This window comes from Argiope bruennichi, chromosome 7, assembly GCF_947563725.1.
Source record: "Argiope bruennichi chromosome 7, qqArgBrue1.1, whole genome shotgun sequence".
Lineage (NCBI taxonomy): Eukaryota > Metazoa > Arthropoda > Arachnida > Araneae > Araneidae > Argiope > Argiope bruennichi.
In genome coordinates this window covers 105,085,567-105,099,137 of record NC_079157.1, presented here as the reverse complement: position 1 = coordinate 105,099,137, position 13,571 = coordinate 105,085,567, and the positions used below count along the sequence as shown (strand labels likewise).

The following is a 13,571-nucleotide window of genomic DNA, read 5'->3' as shown; positions in this document are numbered from 1 at the left end:
TTGGAAGTGAAAGCAATAAGAACTATTCAATAAATGAACTTTTCAGAGATGTGGTTATTATTTTTTATTACATAATATATTTGCACCAGAGTAATTCAAATACAGAAATGCAGTTAAGTCATGAAATGAAATGACATGCCCACTTGCAGTCTTTATTTTCCAAAAAATGAAATACAGAATGTAAAAGAAGATATTTACATGTTTTATTTATATATATAAAAAAAATGATTGCTTCAGTTATATTCATACAACGAGCCGGTAAGATATATAACGACCAGCTGTTTCACTGTTTCTGATAATCTTGACTACCTATTAAATGGAAAAAATATAAGTTAAGTTGAATAAATATTAATTAAATCAAATTAAGAAGAAAATATATACTTTTACTTACTTGACCCCTTTTAAGACCATAATATCGGGCAACAGGATCACCAGCTTGAATTCTCATCAACTGATTTTCTTTCAGCTTACTATTTTAATCATCAAGGAATAAAGCTTATATTTCAATTACCTTTACACACTTGCTGCCTGAATTTGGATAAAATCTCTTATATGTTCAACATCAGAATATAATATGACAGTATCCAATTATAGGAATTATGAAAATACATAGCAAAGCCTAATTTGTTATTAATTTGAATTTTATCCATTTTCTAAGGGGATGGCCAAAAAATAATAAAGGCTTTTATTATACGTAAGCCAATAATTGATTTTGTAACAACAAATTTTATAATAGTATAATCTTGTATTCATATATTAATATACAGGAACAAATAAGGGGTAACATTATAAACAATAGACATTAATTGCACATTTGAAAGAAAGAGACAAATCTTGTCAAGATCTCATGTGAAAACAGCTCTAAATCATAAACTCTGCTGATCACACAGAAGTTTTTTTTAATAAAGATATTTTAATGGTTCGTGTAAATATGCTTTTAAAAAAAAGCTTGCTTACATAAAAAGAAAACAAGGTTTTACTCAATAAATTGAAAGATAACCAATTATGAATTGTTACAAAATAAACAAATTAGAATTGCATATTATCAGATCAGTTACTACCTACAGTCATTAACTGAAAATTCGAAAACGGTTTTAAATAATAGCAAGCTATATTAGTCAATAAGTAGTGAGTTTTCAGCACAATAATACTCAAATGAAGTTATATAGTTTTGGGAGGGAACTTCTCTTCCTTCAATATAAGCACTTGCAGATCTGCAATGGTTATGTAGAGTGTGACTTTTCAAAAAGATACTATTCAATTTCATTATATTGTCCTATTTTAAAGCAACAATTAATTATATTGTCCCATTTTAAAGCAACAATTGGGCTATTTTGGGATGTATCTCATAATTTTGAACCACAGCTCAGGTGTCATAACACCTCAGCTGGCACTCCCTTATAAACTTCCACATCACATCAGTGGGAGGACGTTTGCCCCTTGATGGAATTAATATGTACCAGACCCACTTACACAATGGTTTTGTGGAGGAATCGGGTCTCAAACCTGACACTCTCTGGTTCCGAAGCTGAGACCTTACCACTAGGCCACTGTTGATTTCATACAGCATGTGTGGATGATTTCAATATATATATTGGCAAAGAAAAATTTTCAGAGCAAGCAGGAATGAAATTGTGGAATATTTAACAATGAAGTTAAATTTGACCTTATTGCTCCATAAGTAAGATGTAGTAATTGCAGTAAATTAATGTTTTGCTTGAAAGCCAAAAGTATCTTTCAGTGCTGAAATTGACACAAAAAGAATGGCAATCGTTATGTAAAAAAACGAGCTATTAAGAGCTAATTTCAAGCACCAAGGAACTTTTTCATTAGTAATTAACTATTTAAATAGTGAATCATTTTCTGATCAACTTAAAAGTTAATTATTCTCTGTACACCATTAAAGTTAAGTCCTTATAATGTTGATAATTTTTGGATTGTACCAGTCATAATTCAGCAAACTTTCCATATTCATAGAATTTTCAAATATATTGAGCAAATATAATCTTTTCTACATCAATTTTAAATCAACTGATATTGATCAATGAATCTGCAAAACTAAAATTTTAATGTTAAAAAGAGAATTTCATATTATTTCCCCTCCTAAATCTAAAATTATTTTTCATTATTCCTTTCATATTTAATATATTTATTAACAGTCATTTTTAATATATTCTATAAAATATGAAAGCATAAATGGTTGAAGAAATTATAATTCTTTTTTTTTCCTTTTAGAAATATTGGTTAAATATTTTCTAATTTCACCACAATTATTAGAAAATAAGAGCTACATATAAATATTAATTATAAAAGCACAAAATATTACTAATCAGTGAAGAAAATTTAAATAAATGCTTCGACACTAGGCATTCACAAAAATTACGGCTGGAATATTAATAAAAATTATGAAATATCAAACATGATTTAAAACTTATCCTTACATAATGAGTACTGATCTCAACAAACAAAAAGAATGTGCAGCTCAAGCTAATGGTTATGAAAAGTAGAAAAAAATAATATAAAACATAGTAAAGAATTATTACTACATGACTGTGAAAGTAAATTAGAAATAATAATCAAACTGCAATTATTCTATTAAAAGATTTAAAAATAAAGATTTCATAAAAAGGAAATACATATAAATTGTCCAAATGAAAGGATACTATCTATTTAAGAGTTCAGTTTTTTCCTCAGGTGTCATTACTACATGTTCCGGAACCAACTGGAAAAAGAATGAAAATCACATATATAATACTACTCATACTTTTTTTAAACTGAACCACATAATCACATATTTTTATTTCAATACAAGATTTAGATTGAATTTTTTTGAAAATTATATATATATATATATATATATATATATATATATATATATATATATATATATAACACATGGATGATCGATAAAGTTGATTAAATTAAAATTTATTGAAGCAGGTTATAGCATTCTTAGGGACAAAATAAAGAAGTTATAAAAATAACTAAAATAATAAAGGCTGTCAACTAAAAAGTTCAGTTAGAAAAATGTAAGTTATATCATAAAAAAAACACAGGAAAAAGTTTTATGAAACCTGAAGGAGATATTTGGGTTTAAATTACATTTTGTGACTTGACAAAAGGGTTTACCTGAAACTGAAATCTGGTATAATCACACAGTTTTATGAGTTAAGCCAAATTTACACTTAAGTGATAAAAATAATAATAATAAAAAAATCTGAAAGATGTACTAGGAAAGGGGAAATACAGAGAACAGATTTTTTTCAATTTTTGAACAAACTCTTTTTCAAATTACAAAAAATTCATGATTTTAATCGCAAATATATGTACCATTTTTACAGATAAGTTCATGAAACTTTTTCTTGTGCTTTTATTGTTTTTGGTACAACATGATTTTAACGGCAACCGTAATAAACCGTCAAATCATGTTTTTTTTAAAAAAAAAGTAGCAAACTAAGAGCAACCACACACACTTTCACTTTTTGTTGACGAGTGATTCTAGTCTGACATCGTTTTAATAGCAGTTGCCATAGAAATCAAGATGTACCTTATTTCCTAATATGTTTTCTTGGCTAATCTCCATTTATTTTTTGTAACTTCCTTATTCAATTCCTAGGGAAGTTGTAACCTGTTTCAATAAAGTAAGCATAATCACTTTACCATAGGCATATGTTACTTCTCTGTCTATACAAGACAGCATTTTAAGTTTAAAGGACCTAAGAGGACTCTGCAAATCATCTTGAATATGTGTATATATGAATCTCCAACAATAAATATTTATTGTAAAATTGAAAATATTTTTATAAATTTAATTTGATTATAATAGTGTCACATGTTTTGAAAATGTATGAGATTTTTTTTTTTTTTTTTTTTTTTTTTTTTGGAACTCAAAATCTCATCTCAAAACTTATACACTTCACCAGAGGTAAATTATCAGATCCTCAACAAATTCAATAAATAAAGTGCCAGTATATATGATAATTCTTCCTTGAAATAAAATTTGATTGGTTTAATGCAATTCAATCAAATGAATTTCAAATCTCTAGCTCATCAGTTATGAATCCTGAAACTGTGCTATAATCTCAGCACAGTTCCTACTACAATCAATCAAGTGCAGTACAATTAATGGCAAATATTGGGATCAGATATTAGATCCATCTGCATATGCTATGCATCACTAAAGAAGCATAATCCTGGTTTTTATTTTACAATTAGTAATAAAAGTGAATCCATTAAAAAATAATTAAATCTTATATTGTTATTAAAAATACATGTTAAAGCTTTCAAAATTTTAGTTTTAAAAACCTACACCTGGCCAAACAATAAGGTTATTTTATTCAGAAACATTAAAATAAAAAATTCAAAGTTAAACAAACAAAGTTAGACTCACACATTAATACATTTGCAATATTTTATCTTTATGAAATTTGAAATATTTACCTCGTGTTCAGTTATGTTGATAAGTAATTCTGATTCAAGAAAATACTCAAGAATATATTTTGGTGCCATATCAACTAAAGCCTACAAAAGTAAAAAAGTAATGTTTAATAATCTGATAAAATTTAAAAAAGGGGAAAAGCCACAAGAACATTAAGTCATACCTGCTTAGCAGAAGGTGTCATGCCATGCTGCACAACTATAATTGCTCTAGATATATTTTCTTCCTGCATTCTTTGACAATATGTCTTGATAGTTTTGATGCCAATTTTGGCTTCATCAGGGAAAAACACAAACATTTGATCTAGAAATTTAATAAGAAAAATACTTTCAACTTTAGAAGAACTAAATGAAATTATAAGTACTTTATTTCAGATATAAACATTCTACAAAGTAATTATAAATGTTTCAGAATTCTCTAAAAATAATAGTCAATAAAAATATTCACATACTTTATTGAACAATATTCTCAACAATGAATTGAATAGTATATCTAAAGATTCAGGTTCAAGCCTGAGTTTTTATATACTATGCTGGAATTAATACAGAACAAAACTGTAGCAGCACAAATAATAATGTTAGTTTAAGAGGCAGAAAGTAGCATTACTATAATAAAAATAATAATAATAAAAACTCTATTTTTAAAACTTGATAATCATTCAGAGTTTGCAAAAAAAACGACCTAATTTTATAAGAGAAGAATCAAATAATGTAAAAGAATGTGGGATGAGAATGCAGTTCATGCACATTTTGATAAAACACATTTAATTATTTCATAATTAATATTATAGAATAATACAAGGCAGAAGTGAGAATTTGAACTTAAAAAGCATCTTGATAGATAAAACATCTAAATAGATATGTTTTAAAATCAGATTGTTTGAATAATATTTATATTATTTTGGTATTATTTTTTTAGAATACAATTTAGGATAATAATATATTAAAACAATTCTGTGAGCAAATTTGAAATAAAATCTAAATACAGTACACTTTTTTTGGAAGAAACGTATAAAAATGTAATATATATAAAGCATATATGCATATAAAATATATATGTAAAGCATCAATTTACCATGCAGATTCAATATTTGTGAGATGATTCTGCAAGAATAATTCTATAATATTAAAAATCAATACAAACTGAAACAAAAGCATACTGTTTTCATTCATCTTTACCTTATTTGGAATTAGTTTATAAAATTCAAAATAAATTTGGGAATACTTAAGATATATATATATATATATAATAAAATATTAAAGTACACAAGCAAGCAAAGCCAACCATTCTTTGTTCATATCCAATACTTCAATTAAACAATTCAGAAAAATTATCCTTGAAAATTTCATTTAAATTCCCAACTAACTATATAGAATGATATTTCTTATATAATGATAATTCATTGATTAATTCATTACTCACTTTATATGAACATTTGGAGATTAGAAAAAATAACTATGGCGTAGATAGATATATATGGCGTGAAAGGTAGAAAATCTTTTCTAGAATTTCTACCTTTATAATTATTAGAATTTTAATTGAAATTTAAATGGCAATTTTTCTTTTTGCATTACCCTTGAAATAAATGAATAAACTGCAACTTATACCATTTTAAAATAAAAATAACTTTTTAAAAGATACTGATTGTTGTGCTAATTCTTTTCTCTAAATTTTGAATAATTTTTCAGAAAAAAAAAGTGCATAATTTTTATCTATTGTTGAAAGCTAAGGAAGGAGTATTCTATTTCATATCTGTTAATTTATATCAGGAATAAAAAAGTTAATTTACATTACAGCAAAAATTAAAAGGTTAATTAACCACGGAATTTTTTTTTTTTTTTTTGAATAACACTATGATGACAAGAGGCTTAACTCTATTAGGACACAATTCTCTAAACACAACAAACAGAACAATTGAAAGTATATTAAAATAACCTGACTTTTATGTCCATTACTATTAAATATTAAAAACATTTTTATAAGCATTAAATTATGTATAAAGATTTAATTGAAAACAAACACAACTAAAGTTTCTAGCGAACCTGCTACCTGTCAAAGGGGCAGTTAGTATTTCATATTTAATATATACAATACATATGTTACACAGGATTATTCTAAGATATCTAGCACATATTTAAGGGAAACTAGAAGGAACTGAACTATATGGATTTTGTAATAAAACATATGACCAAAAAATGGCATTGAAAAAACATAGAGGGCTTTAATGAAATAATGACTGATCAGATTATATTTGCAGATTTGGAGGCCACAATTTTGCCTTTGGCAACCAAAATTCACACCACATAAGAACATACAGTGGTGGCCAAAAGTGTGGACATTTTTTGAAAGTTTCATGTTTTTCAACTTTGCGTGCTTGTAGAATATATTAATTTTCACTTAAATACAAATGTTTATATATCAAATTGAAGGTAATTTAATGTAGGATTTAATAACAAAAACAGTATTACAATATCTGTATTACAAACAAAGTTGCACTAATTTTAGTAAGATGTATCTTAGATTTGCATTTTTTTAAAGTAATACTTACACAATCAATACTTAGTAGGATAACCCTTATTTTTTAAGACAGCTTCACAGCATATTTTCATCGAGTGAACGAGTGTTTGGAGTTCATCTTTCGTAATCACATGGTGCCAAGAATCAATTATAGATTCAATAAGTTGTCTTTTATTGGATGGACGCTTTTGTCGTACAAGAATTTTCAAACGTCGCCACAAATTTTCAATTGGATTGTGATCAGGATTGTTTCCATGGTAATGCATATATGCCTTTATTTTGAAACCATGCTTTGCATACTTTTGCTGTGTGGCATGGAGCTGAATCCTGCTGAAAAATAAATGGTGCTTTGTTGGGGAAGAAATCCCTGATGGAAGGTATCAATTTTGGTTCCAGGACAGTTTCAATGTATTTTTTGGCATTCAAAATGCCATCAATCACTTGAATTCGGCCCACACCATTTGCAGACTTACATGTCCAAATCATGGCATTTGTTGTTGTTTTCATAGTTGCTTCAATGCAATGAGGATGAAGCGCTTCACCTACTCTATGTCTCACGTATTTTCTAGCATCGCTACCAAAGAGCGATATTTTAGTCTCATCGCTGCAGATTACTTGCTTCCATTGATTTTCTGACCATTTAATGTGTTCTTTTGCCTATTTAACTCGTTTTTCACGTTGCTTTTGATTTAAATATGGTTTTTTCCTTAGAATTCTAGCTTGTAGTCCAAATCCAGATAACCTTCTTCTTATTGTTCTTGAACTTACTGCAATACCCGCTGCACTCATTTCACATCTAATGGCATCTGATGAAATTTTTCTATCTTGAAGGCATAGCCGTTTAATTTTTCTATCGGCAGTAGCACTTGTGCATTTTTTTCGGCCTGATTTGGCCTTATTTCCCACTGATTTCGTTTTTTCGTAACGTAAACAGAACTTTCGTACACCAGAACAAGTCGCTGAACCACCAACTTGTCTTGCAATTTCAGCATAAGAGAGGCCATTTTCTCTCAATATGACAATTCGGCTTCTTTTTGTAGATGTCCAATCAGTTCTTCTTGTTGGCGACATTGTTTAAAATTAGTTTAATTAAAAAAAAAGGACTTAAAATATTAAAAAACAGCAGTACTCTATTTAATTGTACTAGTATGCATCATTCTGCAAAATATTTCCACAATAATAACTCTTTTACCATCCAAATAATCTAAACTATAGTTACAGACATTTGATTGGTCCTCAGAACAGTTTTGTGATTGGCTAGTACGCTTTTATTACAAAACATGTCATTATTCAAAACGATTTGTGTTTGTTTGTTCTACTAAAATAAGCGTAACTTTTTTTATAATACAGATATTGTAATACTGTTTTTGTTATTAAATTACCTTCAATTTGATATATAAACATTTGTATTTAAGTGAAAATTAATATATTCTACAAGCACGCAAAGTTGAAAAACATGAAACTTTCAAAAAATGTCCACATTTTTGGCCACCACTGTAGATTTTCCATTAATAATGGCTGACAAAATAGACAATTTCTCAGATGAAGCATGCATTTTAAGTTGGTTGAATAGCCACACATGTACTATCTCTCTTCAAGGTATTACTTGCACCCTCCTACATAAAATACTACAAGCTTCATTTTCATGTAACAGTACATATCACACGAAATAACAGGCAACAACAGTGACAGTTTAATGACTTTATCTTCATTCATCATTTCTGTGCATACAAATTTAATTACAAAATTATGTTCATTTTTATTGATTTATTTACTTTTTGCTTGATTTTAAACTTACACAAAACTTTAAAATCAACCTGTATAAAATGAAAACTTAAAAAATCATAAAGCTTACCAGTGGGATCATCATTATGTGCAACAAGAACAATGAGGTCACTTCTAGCAGGCTTCCTCTCACTAAATAAAATCAAAATGCTGAATTGATAAAGGCAATATAAAAAAAGAATATAGATTTTTCAACATACAGTAATTTCTTTTAAATTAATGTGAAGGAAATCAATGAAAAATAGAATGCTGGTAGAAATTATGTTAGAATCAACATGAATAACATTATCATCAAGAATAAGCAAATGAAATAATAAAATAGTATCATGTTAACTACAGAATTTTATACACTCATGTATAAAATTCTCACCAAGAATGAGTAAATGAACTAATAAAATAGTATCATGTTAACTACAGAATTATATACACTCCTGTCTATAAATTAAAGATAGTTCAGTCATGGAGAAATCGAACTCTAAAACACATATATCACCCATAAAATGACTACACACATCTTCAAAGTCATATGCAAATTGCAGGAAGCCACCAAATGGCACTGATAGTATGTCACAATGACGGAAGTGTAACAGAGGGATGTATAAGGAATACAGGCAAAGAAGTAAAATTGTTCGCAAGCACTTTATAAGCCTCTCAGAGCAATAACCGCATAGTTATGACACAAAGTATGCATTTGGATGATTTTTTACATGGTAGAATTATCGGCCATCTAAAACGTGGGCATACCCAGCAGGAAGTATCCGAGGAACTTGGAATCGCCCAGTGTCATCTCCAGGCTTTGGCAATGATTCCAAGACGATGGTAATGTGAGTAGACGTTACAGCACAAGTCGTCCCCGAGTTACAACACCGAATGAGGACCGATATTTGGCAGTTACTGCTAAAAGAAATAGACGGAGCATAGCATCAAGCCTGTCCCACCAGCTCTCTTCAGCCACTGGTACGACAGTTTCAAGGTAGACCGTATACAGACAATTAGGGCAGATTGGTCTATATGCTCGTAGGACTGTCAGATTTGTTCCACTTACAGCAACTCACTGACACCTGCGGTTAGCCTGGAGTAGAGAGCATGAATTGTGGATACTGCAACAGTATGATGTTTTCCAACGAGTCCAAGTTGAGCTTGCAGTCTGATTCTAGCCAGACTTTCATATAGAGAGCGCCAGGTACCTGTTACCATCAAGACAACATCATTGAACGACACCGTTACGGTGATACAGGATTGCTCGTTTGGGGAGGAATTATTCTGGATTCCAGAACAGAACTGCATGTTCAAATTAGAACCACGACAGGCCAAATCTATCAGGATGTCATTCTGGAACAGCATGTACATTTGTTTTGGGGTGCCATGGGAGCAGAATTCGTGTTTATGGATGACAACACCCATCCTCACCGGACTTGAATCCAGTAGAGCATGTGTGGGACATGCTTGGCCGACGAGTTGCAACCCGCCAACCACCTCCTACATGTCTACCGGAACTTCAGAGAGTGTTGCTTGATGAGTGATGTAATATTTCCCAAGATCAGATCGATAACTTGATATTCAGCATGTCTAGGCGCTGTACAGAGTGTATGGCATCGTCTGGGAGACATATGTATTAACCACCATACCAACCATGTAACATTGATTTTTGCAAATAGTTTTTTTTTTTTTTTTGGTAATTTGCTCCAGGGAGCAAAAAAATTGCAATTTTTATTAATATCAAACATATAGCATCTTTTTTGTTTTTTACCTTTTGCTTAATAAATAGGCGCTTCACAAATAAGTCACATTTGTTTTGCTTCTGACTCTTTCTTTCCACAACTTGCATTATCCTTAATTTATGGACAGGAGTTTTGAAACACCTTAAATAGTAATCTCCAAACATACAGACAAAGCTGTTGTAATTTAAAAGTGCAATTGCTGAAAAAAAAAATCAATGATAATAGAAATACATAAAATATAATTTTTTGAAATTCAAGCAATTTTCCTTCATTTTCTTATTTCAACAGACAAAACTTTTATATAAATGGAGTAGTTCATTTACTAATTTACTATGTAATATGAAAGTTCATAGAAAGCTTCAAATGCTCAGATTATTTCCATGAATTTATGAGTTTTTACATGAAATGTGCAAAATAATGGCAAAACAAAAAATGAATCCAAGTAATTCACGAAATCAAAGAATCTTTTTACATAATTGTTTGAGTTGATAAAATGTAATAAAATTTAACTAAATTAAGCTGATGTATCAATTAAAAATACTTATATACTTTTAAACAAAAGTAAAGTTTGCTTAAATTGGTAATTCATAGCAAAATTTCACAATTACATTGAAATCCAATTGTCCTTTGTTCTCTTAAATTTTATATATTGTTTCTTTATTAACCAATACTTCATAATAAACTTTTTATATGATAAAAAGAAGAAAGGCTTAAAAATAATTTTATTTCATAAAATAAGTTTTATATAGATAATCTCACCTAGGTTTATCACCATACTGTGCTTTAAATTCTTCGAGAGTTTGATCCAACTCTTCTTGGGTAACTAAATAACCTCGATCATGGCACAACTAAATAGAAGAAAGAATATTTTCATCGAAAAATGAGCCTTCATGAAAGATGGAAGTTCTTAAAAAAAATATATGTTAAAATCAGTGAAAAAGAAAATCATAAAGATACAGAATTGATTGAATAAATAGAAGTAGATAATTTAAAAACTATATTATATATATATGAAATCTAATCCAAATTTTTCCAAGTTTAAAACATGCCAAACTTGTAAATACTAAAATATAAAAACATCTTCCAAGTTAGTTAGATAACATAGTTAATAGCATATTTTAAACTAAATTCACATTCTTATCAATCTAAGATTCATTACAAAACGCTCACAAATACAATGATTAGGGATGTTTACAATTATATAAAATTTAGACAGAAAGGGTTGAAAGAGTGAATAAGTTATTAAATTCAATCTAAAATCAGTTTTCTCACCTCAATGAAAATGTATTAAAAATAATAAATTGCTTGTGAATATTTTGTCACATTACAATTCCTTGTCATTAGCTATAAAAAGCACTTCTATATTATGAAATCCCAAATAAACATATACCAAATTTTGGGAATTAATGTTGGCACTAACAAAAAAAAAAAAAAAAAGCATTTTAAATTTATTTAAAAAATTTTGTTTGGGAAAGAGCATGAAGAGTTAATAAAAAATATCAATTTTTACTTTATGTGAACATGTGTCTAATAACTATAGACACAAGACATGCTGATGAACTGTAATGTAAACAAATGCCATATTTGTATATATATATAATGTAATTTTTGACTACCTTGTTTAATTCTATTTTTACTTGTAAAATTATGAATATCATATTTGGAAAATAAAATAATAAATTATACTATGTCTTTAATTTATTTGATTTATCTCTGCTGATTTTAATTGCATTCTAAAGATAAGGCAGCTAATTTTCTAAAAATCTACTCACTGGAAAGTAAATTTAATTTGCTATTGATAAGCTAACAAATCTTGCTTTTTAAAAAAATATTAATACAAGCTTGAAATATTCACAAAACTAGATTTTAAAATTATAATTGCAAACTACAAAATTACAGAATTATCAAAGTAATTTTCAAAAATAAAAAGATATTTTTTACAAACATTTCAGCAAATTTAATTTTGTAAGAGCACGCAAAACAAAACTTGTGAATTATAAATGAATTACGAAAAATAAGCTTATGATTTTTTTTAACAATATTTATAAAAAATTTTGTCTAATTTTTAATATTACCTGCATAATAGTACGTCTAATCCTCCACAATTTGTAGCATTCGGCATCGTCATCCATTCTATATAAAGTTAATTCATATTAAAAATTATTATATGATATCAGATAAAAATTAGCATTAAACAATTGTTGAACAGGAAATATTTGTTATTTGAAATCCATCACAACAAAAATTCTATAAAATTTAAAAAAAAACAAAAAAACAGAATGAGCATACAAAAACAAATTTTTAGTTATGCAACATTCTCTTCAAAAAAATTTTAATTTCATGAAATATGAGTTTAAAAAGAGACATATATAGATAATAGAAGAATATTTTATTATAATTACTATTGTATAAAATGATTATAAAGACGCAGTTATGGCTATAAAATGTACTATAAATATATAAAAAAAGTTTAAATCAGATTTCAAATTACATAAAAATTTTCCTTGAAAATTTATACAAAAAAAGGAATGACGTATTAAATAAATAGATAAATAAATCGTTTATATATATTCATTTCAACAAAACTGATTCACGTTTTAAAAACTTACTGTGTAAAAATCAAAGGAAGTTTTAGAAAATTATAAAATTACAAAAGCTGATCAAAAACACAATGAAGTCGAACACAAACACTCAACACATATATAGATAATAGAATAATATTTTATTATAATTACTATTGTATAAAATGATTATAAAAACGCAGTTATGGCTATAAAATGTACTATGAATATATAAAAAAAGTTTAAATCAGATTTCAAATTACATAAAAATTTTCCTTGAAAATTTATACAAAAATAGGAATGTCGTATTAAATAAAAAGATAAATAAATCGTTTATGCATATTCATTTCAACAAAACTGATTCACGTTTTAAAAACTTACTTAATATGTAAAAATCAAAGAAAGTTTCAGAAAATTATAAAATTACAAAGGCTGATCAAAAACACAACGAAGACGAGCAAAAACACTCAACACATGCTGTCATTCTCCGGTTTTTATTGTTATTACAGTTAAGAAATTTAAATTAAATTATTAGTGCGCTATCATAAT

At 27.7% G+C, this 13,571-nt stretch overlaps 1 protein-coding gene across 1 annotated transcript; it reads right to left on the bottom strand.

Annotated features, from left to right (window-relative positions):
• Window positions 1–49: 49 nt before the first annotated feature.
• On the bottom strand, window positions 50–13,520 carry LOC129976432 (DNA-directed RNA polymerases I, II, and III subunit RPABC1-like). Its single transcript, XM_056089999.1, has 9 exons — window positions 13,404–13,520; window positions 12,537–12,594; window positions 11,221–11,309; window positions 8,811–8,872; window positions 4,602–4,741; window positions 4,441–4,521; window positions 2,664–2,722; window positions 392–470; window positions 50–309 (listed from the first exon to the last, which is right to left on the bottom strand). The coding sequence occupies exons 2-9, from the start codon at window positions 12,591–12,593 to the stop codon at window positions 244–246; spliced, it is 633 nt and encodes a 210-aa protein (XP_055945974.1). The 5' UTR covers window position 12,594; window positions 13,404–13,520; the 3' UTR covers window positions 50–243.
• Window positions 13,521–13,571: the final 51 nt, after the last annotated feature.